Below are 16,295 nucleotides of genomic sequence, written 5' to 3'. Positions count from 1 at the left end.
ATCTTACCCTCCCTCCTTCCCCTCTTACTTTCTGGTACTTACCTAGGACATCTGCCCTTTTTGCCTATGGGGAGTAACCTAAAAATGGTTGTTTGCTTTTATTTTGTATTGTTTACTAGCAATTTTAATTGCCTACCTATTTTGGGGCACCTGACATCTGGGGCAAGAAAAACTGAAGAAAATGGCATCGGCTGTATCTTGTATACCCCTGTCGCATTGACGTCAGGGAGGAGGTGACAGCAACCGACAGCGGGCCAAGACTTTGGAACTCTGGCCGACTGCGGGACCGCCTGACGGCAAGATAACCCAAGTGTAATGACTGCAGCAGTGTTAACACTCGAACATCTACATTTATGGTAGGTACAAAACTGTACTTTGTCCCCTAGATCTCCACCCGACAATGTCTCTTTTTCAGACATCTTAGAGATTCTGTGTCAAAAAGGTGGATGGTATTCCCAAAACCCCAACCCAGAGAAGACCGTAATCAGAAGCTTTCAGCACAGACCCATCAACGTCCTGGGTGCCCCCCCCCCCCCAAGCAGATCCTCTTATTGAATTAGTTTCTTCCAGGGCATGGAAAGACCCGGACACCGTAGAGCCCATGCACAAAAGGGCTGATGAGATCTTATGCACTCCGCTGGACAAACCCCACTGGACTATAGGGATCCCAGTAGACACCATGGTTGTCACCGCAGCCACCAAAAAGGAGCCAGCTCAAGAGAGCTCATCTGTCCAGCCCCTAACAGGGAGTCTAGGGCTTTGGATAGGTTCGGAAAGAGAGTTTACGCTCTGTCCACCTTTGCCTTGCAAACATTAAACTATTTGTCACATTTTACCAGGCTACAAAGGGACTTAATCAAAGGAATTGTTAGCTCGATCCCAGAGTTCGTGTCTGATGAGGAGTGCAAAGCTTTCTATTCCAGAATGGCCACTCTTGAATCAATATCCAATTCATCTTTGAGGTTAATTTCCCATGCTGCTGAAGGCACCTCAAGGGCAGCCAGTTCAGGTATTGCCATTAGGTGTCATGCCTGGATGTGGGTGTTTGACTTCGCAGAACCCTTCAAGGTATCCTTTGTCATTACACCCTCTGATGGTTCATCATTGTTTGGCCCCACAGTTTGAGACACATTTTCCCGGACCGAGAAGGATGGGAAGACCTTGTCTGCCATTGGAATCCAGTTTTCTACACTGCAAAGGTCCTTCTCCAGGAATCAGCCTGGGGGTAAAAAAAACTATGATTCCGGAAATCTCAAGGTCCTTTTCAGGAGACTTTTCCTCCAGAGGCGGGGGGGGGGGGGTTATAATACTGGACACTGCCCCCAAGGCAGAGGTGCTGTGCTAAATCAAGGGTCTCAAAATTCCTTTTCAGACAGACCCTTGCAGTGCCCCTGAAGGGTTGCCCGTCTGTCCTTCTCTGGCAGCAGTCAGGGGCGCTTATCCTTGCACCCAGACACCTGGATAGCCATCACAAGCGATCGGTGTGTGCAAAGGATCATATCCACAGGATTCTCTTTCCTTTTTGATACTTCCCAAACCAACGAATCACCTCCCAGATGTTCCACCCAATCAAAGGGAGGCAGCAGCGGTAGAAATTACAAAGCTGCTTCAAAAGAGAGTCATCCAGGAGGTCCCTCCTGATCAAGACAGATTGGGCATTTACTCGGGGTTGTTTTTAGTACCAAAAAAAAAAAACGGGATCTAAGGCCAGTTTTAGACATAACATCTCTGAACAAGAAGGTAAAAAACTCAAAGTTCAGGATGGTCACATTCCAGTCCATCATATGTTTTCTGAAGATGGACGACTGGATGTGCTTGACAGAGCTGAAGGGACGTGTACTGTCATATCAAGATGAACAGGTGCTCCAGGTGGTTTCTTCGTTTCAGGCTGGAAGGCTAGTCATTATAAGTTCCGGGCACAGCCGTTTGGTCTCACCACAGCCCCCAGGGTGTTTAACCAAATGTATGGCAGTAGTTGCAACTCTTCTCAGACTGCAGGGATTCCATGTCTTTCCTTATGTGGAGGACTGATTCCTAACCACTTTGCCAAGGCATCTACTTATTGAAGCCAGGGACTACCTGTTATGGCTTGCTGCCATTCTAGGCATAAGAGTCAACATCCAAAAGTCACAACAACTGCCGGTTCAACTGATATATTTTATTGGGACTGATTTGCACACTACAGAAACCATGGCTTACCTACCTCCAGACAGAGTGTCAACCCTCAGACACCATGTCTGCCAGATTCTAGCAAGGCCCAATCCCCCAGCATAATTGGTGCTCAGGGCATTGGGTTTGATGGCTGCCCAGTAACCCTATTACCAACTGCATGGGTACATATGTGAATACTAACAGTAGATGTCACTATATTGGTCTTTACACAGTGACATACTGAATCATCCCATCAGGCTATCACGTGTATGCAAGGACCCTCTCCTTTGCTTGCTACACTCCTTGGAAGTCATCCAAGGCCATCCTTTTGTTCTTCCTCTGCCAAATGCCGCCACACTGACAACAGATGCCTCCCTGACTGGGGGGGGCATTTTATTTTCTTGGATGAACTTTCCAAGGCGTGTGGTCTTCTCAGGAGATCAATTTGCATATCAGCATCATGGAGATGAGATCGGTTCTTCTAGTACTGCAAGCACTACACAACTTTCTCCCTCTAGGGACTGTTGTGATCCATATGGACATGTCTGTAGTGTGGTACATCAACAAGCAGGGAGGAACCAGATCTTAGCCGTTGTGTCGAGAAGCAGCGAGAGTATGGCAACGGGCGATCACTACCAACTGCTTTCTAACTGCAACACACATTCCTGGGGACTCCCGTATTCTAGCAGACAGGCTCAGCAGAGTTTTACTGATGCCTCATGAGTGGTCACTAAATCAATCGGTGGTAAACATGATGATCTTCAAATGGGGTCAGCCTTGCTGTGGTCTCTGCATTCCCCCTCAACAACAAATGCAGTAGGTTCTTTGCCTTGGTTCCCCTTCAGGGACAGTCACCAAGAGATGCTGTAGTCCACACTTAGCCCCCCCCCCCCAGTCTACTGTATACATTTCCTCCGTTGCCTCTGATTTCCCAGTTCCTTCAGAAAGCACATCGGTTGAAGAGCAAAGTAATCCTCATTGCTCCCTTTTAGCCTCTCCAAGTCTGATTCACTTTTCTTTGGTCTCACCTGGTTTGCCCTCCTTGGACATGGAAGCTGTGCCATAGCTACTGTCCCATCCCTTAGGGCAAACTCACCCGGATCTTCAGGGCCTAAAACTGACTGCATAGTTTCTCCAATTCCAATGATGGCTAGACATCCCAGGCTCTCATTCCCAGCCCCCCAATTTTTCTCCCCTCAAACTATTGACCAGAAAGATCTACAAGAGCAAATGGAAGAGATTCTCCATTAGGGCTTAAGTTTATTGACTCTTTCAAGGCTTCTGTCCCAGGGACTTTCTGGCCTTTCTTTTCCAAAATGGAGCCAGTTATTCCATGATTGAAGTACATTTGGCAGCTTTTTCAAATTTTCATGTTGCAGAGAATTCTGCACCTCTTGCGTTGTCAAAACTACGTAGGGCCTTCCTCAGAGGTACTTTTTTGCTTTGTCCTCCAATTAAGGACCCAACTCCTCCTTGGAACCTGACCTTGATATTGCAGGCATTAGTGCTTCCTCCCTTTGTATCAGCAACTAAAATGTATTTAAAGTTTCTGTCTTGGAAGACAGCCTTTTAAGTAGCCATTAGTTCAGCAAAGAGTTTTGGATCTGCATGCCCTTTCTCTATACCGCCTTATTTAATTTTCTATAAAGACAGAGGATTTCTTCGGACCAGTCCATCTTTTTTACTGAAAGTTGCTTCTGAAAACAGTACCAGTTGATCTGTTCACCTTCCGGGTTTCTTTCCCAAATTTCAAAACAAAGGAGAATACATACTACATCTTCTAGATGTCCATAGGCCATTACGTTTTTATCTGGACAGGACCACATCTTTCAGGATATCTGATCAGTTCATATCTTTTTCAGATGTTAAGAAAGGGGCAGCAGTTGCCAAACCGACCCTGGCCAAATGGCTGAGAGATTGCATTTCCTTCATTCATTCTTTAAAAGTTGTTTCTTTACCCGGACCTGTTAAAGCTAATTCTGTCATATCCATGACGACTTCTCAAGCCTTTTGTTGTAGTGTGTCAATTGATGATATTTGTGCTGCTGCCTCCTGGCGAAGTTTCCCATACTTTTATTGCATATTACAAGTTAGATATTACTTTTAGAAGTAGGGCTGCCTTTGGCTGTGTGGTGCTGCAGAATATCCTTCCATAAGGGCCACCATAGGTAATTGTAGCTTGGGACTCTGCCCAACAGGTGAAGGAATGAATGAAAGTCGACATCAGATAAAAAAAAAGTTACGTTCTTAGCATAACGTTCCATCTGTGTTACCTGTTTTCATTCTTCCTCCACTTTCCTGCCCTCCTTCCCCCTGTACAAAATTCTATAAGACCTAGCGGAGACACTTGGAGGAACCAAAGTTCCTTTTTTGAGCTCCTGGAATTTTGTTCTCGCTTTCAGTCCTGCATGGTGAGCTTATCAAAATTTAAAGATACGGGTATGTTGATACCCTGTCTATATATTGGGGGTAAACTCAATCTGAGGTAATCTGGGGAATGAGGCATTTTAGGTGAGAGAGGAGGAGCTCGAGCTCCAAATCTTCAGCTTGGAAAGCAGCGAAGTCTGATCCGAGGTTCAATCCAAAACCAACAGGTGGAGGAAGAAGGAAAATAGAAAACACAGATGAAACGTTATGGTAAGAACATAACTTTTTTTTTCTATTTCCTTAACTTCTCCATTACTAATCCACTATTCTACTTTTCCTATTTGTTTTCTTATTTTTTGTATTGTAAAATTTTCCATATCCAGATGCCTTTGCCTGTATTTCTCTTCAAATATCTTTGGTGCTGCTGTTTTTTTTTTTTTAATTAGTTTTGCTTTCTCCTTTGCATAAATACTATACCATGTTAAATCACTTTTCTTTCCCATCTCCATATTTTTTCTTCAGATGTCTTCTGCTCCTCCTGTTTCTCCTTACTTGGGGGACTTGTTCCATCATGCTGTGATATAACCTGTTAGACTTTCTACACTAAATCCTTCACTTCGCAGGTTTTCCATAACTTCAGCATCTGTTTTTTTTTTTTAACTTTTGCTTTACTCACAAAGAGAGAACATAGAACAGAAGGTGATCTTATTTTTTGTATTGTGAAATTTTCCATATCTGGATGCCTTTGCCTGTATTTCTCTTTGAATATCTTTGGGGCTGCTTTATCTTGCTTAATTTGGATTTTTCCTTTACACCATATCAGATATCGGTTTCCCACGTCCCTATTTCTCTTTTGTACCTTTCAGAAGTCTCTAGATTTTGTTCTTTATAGTTTTGCACTTCCTCACTTGCTTCAAAAACAGCCCAAGGTGTCTTGGTCTGTGTAGTGTTTTTCATAAATCTGTTGTATTGACGAACACAGTTTTTTATTTGATGCTTCAGATAGTTTTTTTTTTTTTCTGTGCAAGTATTTTTTTTTTAAATCTTGCTACACAGGTGAGATAGTGATCCTTTATATTGCCTTCAGATGTTTGTCTCTTGCAGTGGCACTTCATTCAGGATCAATTTCTCTGCTTTCTATTGATGGAGTGCTGGGATTGACTGTGTCTGTCTCATAAACCTGCACTGGATTAAGCTGAGAAGTGTAAAAAGAATTAATTAATGAAAAAAAATGCACTGTACTTTTCAGACATTTCTTCACTTGTATTATATTTGATATTTGAACTTGCGTTTTTTAAAATTAATTTCTTTAAGTCATTGAGGATGTTTAACGAGTAGATTTTTTTTTTATTTCAGTGCACAATTTGCTGGATTTCTTTGTGAAGAAGAAGGCTCTGATGCTGATAATGTGAAATACTGTGGCTACTGCAAATACCATTTTAGCAAACTAGTAAGTAAAGCTTTTGATTTTAGTTCACTAGATGAAAGTATTGCGTGTCAATATGGATGAGGCTGTCACATTTTCTTTTATTGGAAGTTGACGTGTCTTCTGTAAGTTACATGTTTGTGATGTGGGAATACTTCTTGCTCAATGTACACTGCAGAACTATTTAGTGATAGCATACCTTTAACTCTGTTAATGCATCCGTATAATTATTCTTTACGGTCATCACATGATAGCGCTACAATGTTGTAGAAAAAGTTAGTATTGCATATGAAGTATTACTTTTCCATTACAAACAGATTGTTAGATTTATATCCCTGCATGTACAGATTGTTAGATTTATATCCCTGCATATAAATATTCAGTTAGCTCCTCCTCCCCCCCGTCTGTGAGCCGTTTGCATTGTGCTACAGATCTCCCATTCTCCATTTTTTTCTTTTAAACTTTGCAGCTGTTTGCAGTTAGAGATTCACTCCATCCAGCTGCACATTGCAGCATTTTCAAGTAATAGTGTTTTTTCATTTCTCTCTAGGTCCACATCTTCTAGACATTTGCCTGTGTTTAGTCAGAATTTTTTTTCACCTCTCCGGTGATGCTGGAATGTAGTTTATTGTGGACAACAATGTAGGCATTTTTTTTCTGTCCCCAAGATCATTTGTGTGTAGTTTACCTGAGAAGTATAGCGTTTTTTTTGTGGTGTAGTCTCTGGAGTATATGCAATGCAACAGATAGATCTTGACCAAATCTTTGCAAAGCAACAAAGATTACATCCCAGATTTCTGTTTGCCTTTTCTGTTGCCTTTGTAGTAGTATACGGCTTTGTATTGTTGTTGCTTGCAGTCTTGATATTGAGTGTGCTTTCTTTTGCCACTTTTCCATGTTAAAAATAAACCTTTTTTAAGACTGTGAGTCCTTGTTTCTGCACATAGTGGCTAAACTGTTATAGCTAAGGCTAATATCCCCACGTGATGGTTCTTTGAAATAGGATCAGACGTAGAGTATGCTCAGTTTAGCAAATTAAATCCATTTCTTTTCAATTTACTTATGTTCCTGAATTGTTTGTTTCACAGTTGTTTATAAAGTATTCTTTTCAATGCTTCCGTTGGAAGCGACATTACAAAGGTGCTCTCTTTAACAAAACAGTAAGATGAAGGTCTCTCATTGTGTTATGGTGAGATCATTTTTGTTGTTCCAGCACCATTACATGTTCAGTGGCAGCCAGAGACTTTAAAGCAAGTGGTATGATTTCAAGAAAAAAATAATGGGTAAGCTATGACTGTCACTGTTTAACTGATTAAACATCAAACAGCTGGGATCTTTCACTTTCATCTGCAGACTGCCTCTAAACTCAGATGGCCACATTGTTGATGACTCAGATGTCCAGTTGTGATCAAATAAACAGTAATGGTTACAGTAAGGTAATTCAGCTTCTTCTACTCGTGCACACTAGCTCAGCCAAGGCAGATCAGTGACTTTTTAACTGTGATGAAAGGATTGAATCCCGAAATGACGTAGCCATCTTGCAGGAATAACTTGTGCCAAAATCATGGACTGAAACTAAATGTCAGAAAAATGCATTATTGTATCTTTTGGAAAGTCATCTACCCGAAGGAACTACCACACATTCCATTTCTCCCCTAAGATCTGATCCAGTTGTTCAGGACTTGGTAACTTATGTGAACAGTGACCTCACGTTTGACCAACATGTGTCCATTGTTGTAACAAAATTCTATATTGTACAGCTTATAAGCAAAGGTATTGTGCTTACATCTAGGGATGTCATTGCCCCATTTTACTCAGCCCTCATTAGGCCAGTCATTGAATTTAAAGCCCCTTTTGTCATGCATCTGTCCAGACACATACAACAACTGGAATGCCCACAGAAAAACCTTACTAAAATGATACAAGGCCTAAACAACATATACTACAAGAACAGCGTCTGCCATATAAGACATCCTCTGACCCAGTACTGATGGATTTGTTACACATTAGCAGGTCAGAGTACATCAGAAAGAATTTTTTCTGAAGATCCAAACCTCTTCTGTAACATCAACAGAACAGTTTGGAGAGACAGGTATACCTCTCAGGTCTCAGAGGGTACTGCTGCTCTGGAACAAACTTCCCATCCACATAAAATGAAGTTTATTCTTGTCCATATTGAAGCACAATTGGGATCTGTGGATGGGAAATAGAAAATTTATTTCAGGACTGTCCCCATACTACTAATGGAGAGAGCGAGCTACAGAGTGTTTTAACCCATGCCTGGGTCCCCACAAATTATTTGTTATGATCCCAGATATTTTCATTAATAGTAATGCATATTTATCGACCATGGAGTAGATAAGGCCAGTCACTAATGGGATAGCACAGAAAGGGAAACTGACTAGACTTAAAGTGGCCTGCAAAAGTAGCTAGCATGGTACTTTACAGTGAGCCTGATTTCATCCACAGATTGTTTCTTGCCCACCAGCTGCAGCTGCTTTATTGAAAATGTACACATCACATGTTTGATTCTGACTGAATAAATGAATAAATACATAACTAATCTCCACTGTAATGCATTTCATTTTATTGTTAGATGCATACTGTGTGGCCCATTGCGGCTGCCCACACACAAATGTCCCCACCAGGTTCAGCTACTTCATTGGCTTTAGTGCACCTCACATCTCTGATTGTGGTCAAATGAATGTCAAAGTAGATAGATAGTATATTTTAGCTTGTTGTTGGTAGAGTATAGTGCAAATTATTGCAACCGTCCCTGGGGTGCATGAGCACAATTTTGCCAGCCACACACACCACACAGTGCCCACTAAATACGGTCACTTGTTTGATTGTATATTTCATATATTTGCTTGTGATTGCAATCAGTGAAAAAATGCATACATAATAACCACAGTAACGCATTTCAACTTGGTGGTGTATGTCTATACTGCAACTATTACAACCACAACCACACACGCAAATACATGTGCCCATCAGGCAGTCACTTTACTATCTGTGTATGCCTCAGATTCCATTCTAATACTCCAGCAAATTCGTTCTCAGTTTTCACTTTCCTTCAGTCTACCTCAGGTGCCAGTCACCTTAGGCAGCCTATGCCAGTTGGAAACTGATCATCTGCTTCATCTAGCATGTTATTCAGCCTCTACTGAAGCACTGTCCTTTCCCCTCTCAAAATAACCTTGTAATCCATTTAGGTATACTTCTAAGCAGTTCAGACCTTGGGCTGATTAAGGAAAAGCCCTACTAAGTAAACTCTAATTTTTAAACAGAAGTCTGACTTTTGGGCATAGTGGCATGCACAGAGTTTTAAGCTTCTGAAGTGAAAATTTTATTTCTTTAAATAAAACAAAAAGAAAGTTAGTTTTTAATAGTTTTTCCATAGGACTGCTACACAGTGCCAGTAGTGTGAACCAACTATAGTGGTGGTTATTCTGAGGAATACAGGAAGATACAGTACATTATGCTGGCTGTTAATGTGTGTTTGTTTGTGCTTGGAATTGGGTAGGGTGTCAGAGAAATGAGTCTTCTAGTCAGGCAGCTGGAAAAAGGTAAATATGCGTAGTTTTGTGTATTTTGTATCGTCTCTTGATTTAGTGACGAGACTAAAATCTAAACATGTTCAATTCTAAGTTTATGATTTGTAGTGCTTTTGTCTTCTGAATGTTTTGAAAGAGCAGTTGTATGCTGTGCAAATCAGGTAAGGTACTTTTTTTCTAGGGCTTGGGTGGGTGTTGTTTTAATTACTCTGAATAGCTTTCTTGAACTGAGAATTTACCAGCTTAGTAACCCTTTTTTTTGTTGTTTTTAAATCAGGTTGCAGAAATATAGGACCTAAAGGTCATGTTGATGATATACAGGGATAAAGCACTGACTACATCCTGGTCATTAGCAGAGCTGGCCAGGGAGAGTGCGAATGAGCAGCTGACCTCAGCTTGCTTATCCTGGAGAAGAGTGTCATTGCTGGATCTAGTGTGCTGGTTGCTTTTTGTAGAGGCTGGGCAAATGCATCTGGTGGCACTGGGTGAGCTGCACAGTAGACTGGGGTTTTTTTACACACTGTCTGCTGCAATGCTTGCCAGTCATCAGTCCCCCTTTCTGGCAATCATCTTACTCATTCCCTCTTCACCAAAGAGGGGCCATCGTGTATGCACCTATAGGAATGGTTCATGGATTTTTATTTAAGCCACCCATTCTGCTTGAGTTACACGAGAGAAGAGGTCATGCAGTGAGTTAAATGGACTGTTCATCCCTTATTGCCACAAACGGCATCGCCAGCCCTTTACCTGTGCTCTTAAATGCAGGTGGTAGTTTCCCCAGTCTCCACTGAAGAAATTGTAATTGCTCTTGGTGCTCACTGAGCTCATGCATTCTGTTCCTCCCTGAGAGAGATGAGCAGGCCATACACCTTCACTCCTGTCCCACCCTGCCTGGTTCCTCCAAAGCCAGGGTTCGCTAATTGAACTCTGGTTACCTGGGGGCATAGTCAGAGCTCCTGTCCTGTGTGCCACAGAACCAAGCCAGGCCAGGGTCTGAAGTCAAAACCTAATGCGAGCAGGATGAAGAGTGGAATCATAAATGCACCAGAGACAGGTCTGTTACTGTGGTGCTAATATTGGCAGCATGTGTGGAACAGCATCACTGGGGTAACAAGGATTTAAAGAATTTTCCATTACATACTGTGGTGTCATGACACAGAAGGATGAAGACATTGCTATCATTTGGGTGACCTGTGTTTGGTTAGCAACACTTACTTATGTAGAACTGGAAGTAGAAGGCAAATGTGAGCTTACCAGTACCAGGTTACTTTTTCTGAAAGTGGGTTGGCAGTTTGCCTGGTTCTCTGTAGCATTGTTGACCCCTACCATTGACTGGATGCATCACTAGCTTGTTGAAGTTGTGTAGGTTCACACTCCAAAGATCAGGAATCTCCATGATGAGATTGGGAGGCAAGGTTTATGGAATGCGCACACACTTCCTTTACTGACCAGGCAGCCATTGCGGGTCCACTGGTTGCTTAGTGGTAGGTGGGTAAGCTGCTGCACAGGAGACTCAGCTACCACTGGATTCGTACTATTGGGGGTGGGGATTAGATGGGCTGATAGGGTTTTCTAAGCAGGAATGAATGGGCTTGTAAGCCTTTGAGCTGATAGGGTATAGGAAGTGGAGCCATGGTGGAGGGATTGAATATTTCTCTTTACATTTCCATACTGTGACTGCAGTTAGTCCGGTGGAATCTGCATTCTTTAGTAAACAAACTTTAATTAACCTTTGGTTAATGCCTTAGTAACTTGAGCTGATATATGCAGGTGCAGAGGTGAGAAGTAATGCAACAGTAATAAAAGGTGTGCATGTGTGCGCACATGCACTACTTAAAAAATATTCTAGTAGCTGCTATTCAGACCTGTTATTTCCCACTGAGGAATTATAACAAACTTTGCATTTTCATTGCTGCAGTAAGAAATATTTTTACTGTTGTAGATGTCCTTCTCTATCACTGTTGCAGTATTGTTTATTCTGGGAATATCCTGCTGAGGATAGCCTAACGTCTGGTCAGTATACCAAAGCCTTTACACCTTCTAGGCATTGTATGTCACATGTATGTCCTCTATGATGGTGCAAGGTTTATATGTGACATACAGACACGTAATCCCCAGGACTTCTTTGCCACTAGTCTAAACACCACCTCTAAATTCAGCTTGTATATCGTTCACCAAGCGGAGTCATCTACCGAACCTTCTACAGATAAGTGCCCCATTGAGGTTCCTTCCTTTTCTTTTTTCCTCATTGTAGTTTATGTTCCCCTCCTGGATGGCATGAAAACATTAGTGTTGGAGATAGATTCCCTATAAAGATAGACACAAGAAGTGCGCTTTTTGTTTCGGTGCTCTGCACAACCATACAGTGCAATTTGTCAGGTTGCCAACCCTAAGACACTCCACAGCCATCTGTCATTCCTTTCAATTTATTTGGAAAACCATTGTTTGAAGCTTTTGACTCAGGGTGCAATGGCTGAAATTGCCCTTCCCCAAGTTCAGCTGCTACTTAAGAAAAAAGCTAAAAAGAAACACTGAAACTGCTGCTGTCCAGCCTCCACCAGAAGTCTCTGTCGGTTTGGATGAAGAGCTTGAGGACCATCTGGTGCTGACTCCAGTTTCCTCTGCCCTGACCAAGTTAGAGGCTGACGCAAAGCTGTCCACTCACACATCCACTAATGCTGTGCATATGTCTGGTACAGATGTAGAAGGGGAGCCATGGCTTATTATATCTGAAAGGCCTGGAGGGATTCCCAAAATTTTAGTTAGGGAAGAGGTGCCTGGTACCTTCATCAAATCTAGGCAGGGATTTGAACCTCCTTTGAAGGAGATGTTCCTTTTAAAAAAAAAAAAAATGCATGCGGCTTCTGTGGTTGATTATCCTCAGTGTGTGGGACTTTACGAGATGTAGGGATTCTGGTTCTTCTGATGAAGTTAGATTCTGTTGAAGAATCTTTGGCATTTTCCTACCAGATCCAGTCTCCTGTGAACTGTGGTTTGTTGATTCTTTATCTCCTGATTCTCCTTTTGAAGAATTATTTTTTGGGAAGACAGTGGTTCGTATGATGGAACACTGTAAGCGGGACTATTTCCAGGGTTCTTGGGTTCAAAAGAGCTGTTATGAATGCTTGCAAATGGACTTGCCCAGACCCTCTGCAGTCCCCTCCCCTCTCAGCAGCTCTTTTGGATATATTTACAGCAGCTTCTCAGGCTCCTGACTCTCAACCTCCGGCTCCTACTAAGTCAAAAAGATTTTTGAAGTTCCTGAGAATCAAAAGTACTTGTATAAAAATCTTTCTCTGATCTTGCTGTTGTTCCCAAGTCCACAGTTAAGCCATCCAAACTGCTTTTCCCTTCTGAGTTTTTACCTTCTGACAAGGGCAGCTATACTATGGAGAGGTATGGGAAAAGGTGAATACTTCTGTTACTGTAAGTTTTAGAGCCATTAATTACTAGACCCACATGATTATGGGGATGTTGATTGATGTGTCTGATTGGAATAGTCTTTCTCTTCTGAACTCTGCTTCTCAGGTGGTTTGCCATTCTGTTAAATGCAGCTGATGCTTCTTCCAGGGTGGCTGCATCTTGTTCTGTCATGAGGAGATGCTCTTGATTGCTCCTTCAAGCTTTACCTGAGGACGTTAAGGCCAAACTATTAGGTTCTCCTTTAGACAGAATCCTTTTAGCACTGCTGAAGTAGGATTGTTTAAAACCCTTCATGGTAAGGACAAGGTTATGCAAGACCTGAAGCAAATTTTTGTTTCTCCTCTTCTAAGTTCGAGAGGAGCTATATATCCAAATCTTCTTTTGTCTGTATCGAGCCCAGACAACCTGCTAGGAGCAAGACTTGTTACTAGGCTGATTTTCCCAAGCAAATGCAGTCAGAGTTCTGGAGGCCAAAAACTAACTTTTCCTGACAAATCTGCCTCTATCTGACATCCAGCCTCCCCTTCCCATCTGCCAGTTTCCTCTGTCCGTCAGGATAGCCTTTTCCTTTTCTATTTGGCAACAGGTAATACACGCCTGCATTCTTTCCATCATCTAACATGGTTATTTTATGGTTTGGAAGTACCTTCCTCCTCATTGCCACCTTCCTCATTTTCCCTTGGTTCTGTGGGACCTGGTGAATCAGGGAATCATCCAACCAGTTTCATTATCTCTCAGAAGGTAAAAGATTTTTATTCCAGAATGTTTTTGGTAAACAAGTTTTATTCCAGAATGTTTCTGGTTTCAGGAAGGAGGGGTTGTGAAGGCTTCTTCCAGATCTATCTTTTCCCAGCACCTTTCTCAAGGTTCTTTCCTTCAGGGTGTTTTCTCTTCAGAGACTTTTCTTTCATTTGCTTCCTCAGGCTTTTCTGATATTTCTGGATTTGAATGATGCTTACCTCCATATTCCCTTCAGGAAGTTTTTACATTTCTCTTTCTTTCTGTTACTGTCAGTTCTCTGCTTTGCCTTTTGGCCTTTCTACAGTTCCAAGGATATTTACTAAATGTGTGGCCCATGTGATAGCTTTCTGCAGACTTCAGGGAATTTAAATATTTCCTTATGTAGACAACCTTCTAATCCAAGCCCCTGTCTCAGCAGTTCCTACTTCAAAATTAGACTTCACTGTGCCTCCACTGCACAGTGTGGTGTTCACCTTCGATCTTTGTGTCTGTGTTGACTCCCTCTCAGGGCCAGATGTTTTTGTGTTGCAGGATTTAGACCATCCCAATGTTGGCTTATGTCCTGTCTTCCAGGGTCCTCTCCTCGACTGTTTACTTCCAGTCTCTTCTTCCTCTTCCAGACTAGGGAATTTCTCTGAGCCTTGGGATACATGAAATCCACCATTCCAATGGTTATTTTTGCCAAACACTACATGAAGAAATTTCAGTGGTATCTCGAGGGTGTTTGGCTTCAGCACTGCCACCCTCAAGAGTATCTGATCCCTCTTCTACCTTGTCTCAAGCTCCATTGGTGGATTCATCAGATTACACTAAATCCAGGTGAGCCTTTTCAGGGTCGTCTCCCTACCCAGGAGCTGTACATGGATGCTGCCAATCACATTTGGAGAGCCTCCTTCAACAACCTGAAAGTCTAAGGTATTTTGGTCTCATCAACAGATGGCAGATCATATCCATATTAAAGCAATGCAGACTGTACTCCTAGCTTTTCAGGCTTTTCACTCCCTTTTGGTTCCAGGTCCTCTCAAGTTTTTTTTTACAGACAATACCACAGTCATGTGGTACATCAACAAGCAAGGTGGCACAAAATCTTATCGTCTTTGCAGGCTAGCTCTTCAGGCTTGGAATTTCGCAGTCCACCATAATCTTGTTCTTCAGGCTTACATCCCTTCAGAGCTCACTCTCGTGGCAGACTATTTGAGCATTTCCAGGACTCATCCTCATGAATGGATGATTCACAGAGAGGTGTTTCTGAACGTTGTACATCAGTGGGGTACTTCTAGGATAGATCTTTTTGCCTCACCTCTCAACAGACAACTCCCCCAGCTCTGTTCCAGAGTGCAATGTCCTCTGGCTTGGGGAGTGGATGCCGTGTCTTTTTCTTGGAAGTGGATGTTTCTGTATAACTTCTCTTACTCTTCTTCAGAGGGTACTGCACAAGATCATGTGGGACACACCTAAAATCTTGCTGGTTACTCCCTTTTGGCCCAGACAGCAGTGGTTCTCCTTTCTTCTTCACCTGGCCAGGGGCAGTCATTGCAAGTTACCAGACAAGATGGATCTTTCCAAACAAGATGAGTAATCTTATCCATCCTCACTTGTCCACTCTTCTGACACTTAAGATGATCGGGTTTTGATTCCTGTCAGGCACTTCTTGCTTCTGGTTTTGCAGGATGCCAGAAAACCCATTACTAGAAAGTCCTATGTGGCTAAATAGAGATTTTCTATTTCGTGTTTCAAGCATGACATGTATTCATTTTCTGTTGTGGCCGTTATGGTCCCTTCTTTGTGAGTTGTTCAATGCTGGTTAGGCATGTTCCTCTGTTAAAGTTAATTTTTTAGCCATTTCTGACTGCCTCGGAGTCCACATTTGGCTTCTAGTTTTGAAGTCAAACAGGTTTTAAAAGGCATCCTTCATATCAGACTTCCAAGAAAGCTTTTCCTGCTCCTTGGGACCACGTCCCCTATTCAGCCTGTCTTTCTTTCTTCCCTGCCACATTGTACTTAGAAGTAAAATCCACCAACAATACAGTCTGCTAAGAGTGTGTCTGAACTTCAGACACTCATGGCAGATTCTCCTTTTTTGCTTTTTCACAAGGCGGGGTGTCTCTTTTTGTCACTCCTCCTTTTATATCCAAGGTGGTTAATGCTTTGTCTTTGAATCAGTGCATCCATCTTTCTTCTTTTTTTTTCCTTCTCCACAGACTTCTAGTGAGAGGGTACTACCATCTTTGAATTTACATAGGCAGCTCAGATATTACTTGGATAAGACAAAACATACCAGAATATCTGAGCAACTTTTTTTTCTTTTCATGGCAAGAAACTGGGTTTGGCATATCCTCTTGGATTTCTAAGGACACTTTTTCATGCCAAGCAGCATTCCTCTTCTGTTTATTTATTTTATTTATTTATTTATTTTACATTTGTTGACTGGGCTAGTCTAGCTGGATATATTTCCATTTTCAGTAGAGGCCCGGGGAGAAAAGCTCCACATAGAACATAACAATGAGACATATTATTAATAAACACATAGAATAAAAGTAAGACAACATTAGTAATAAAACAAATAAAAATTGGTAATAATAAAACTTGGTGATAAAATTAACAAAAATTAAGGCACACCATCATTAAAA

The 16,295-nt window shown here is 42.0% G+C and overlaps 1 protein-coding gene across 1 annotated transcript in view; it reads left to right on the top strand.

The window, feature by feature from the left end:
- Positions 1-5,739: 5,739 nt before the first annotated feature.
- MLLT10 (MLLT10 histone lysine methyltransferase DOT1L cofactor) overlaps positions 5,740-16,295 on the top strand; it is a 2,165,838-nt gene continuing 2,155,282 nt past the window's right edge. The window contains exons 1-2 of the mRNA XM_044065494.1: positions 5,740-5,756; positions 5,875-5,968. Of these exons, the coding sequence (XP_043921429.1) occupies positions 5,740-5,756; positions 5,875-5,968 (111 nt within the window). The remainder of the gene's footprint in view (positions 5,757-5,874; positions 5,969-16,295) is intronic.

This window comes from Protopterus annectens, chromosome 3.part0 (genome assembly GCF_019279795.1).
Source record: "Protopterus annectens isolate FY-2018-M chromosome 3.part0, PAN1.0, whole genome shotgun sequence".
In the NCBI taxonomy this organism is placed as follows: Eukaryota; Metazoa; Chordata; order Ceratodontiformes; family Protopteridae; genus Protopterus; species Protopterus annectens.
This window is presented reverse-complemented; position numbering and strand designations above follow the sequence as displayed.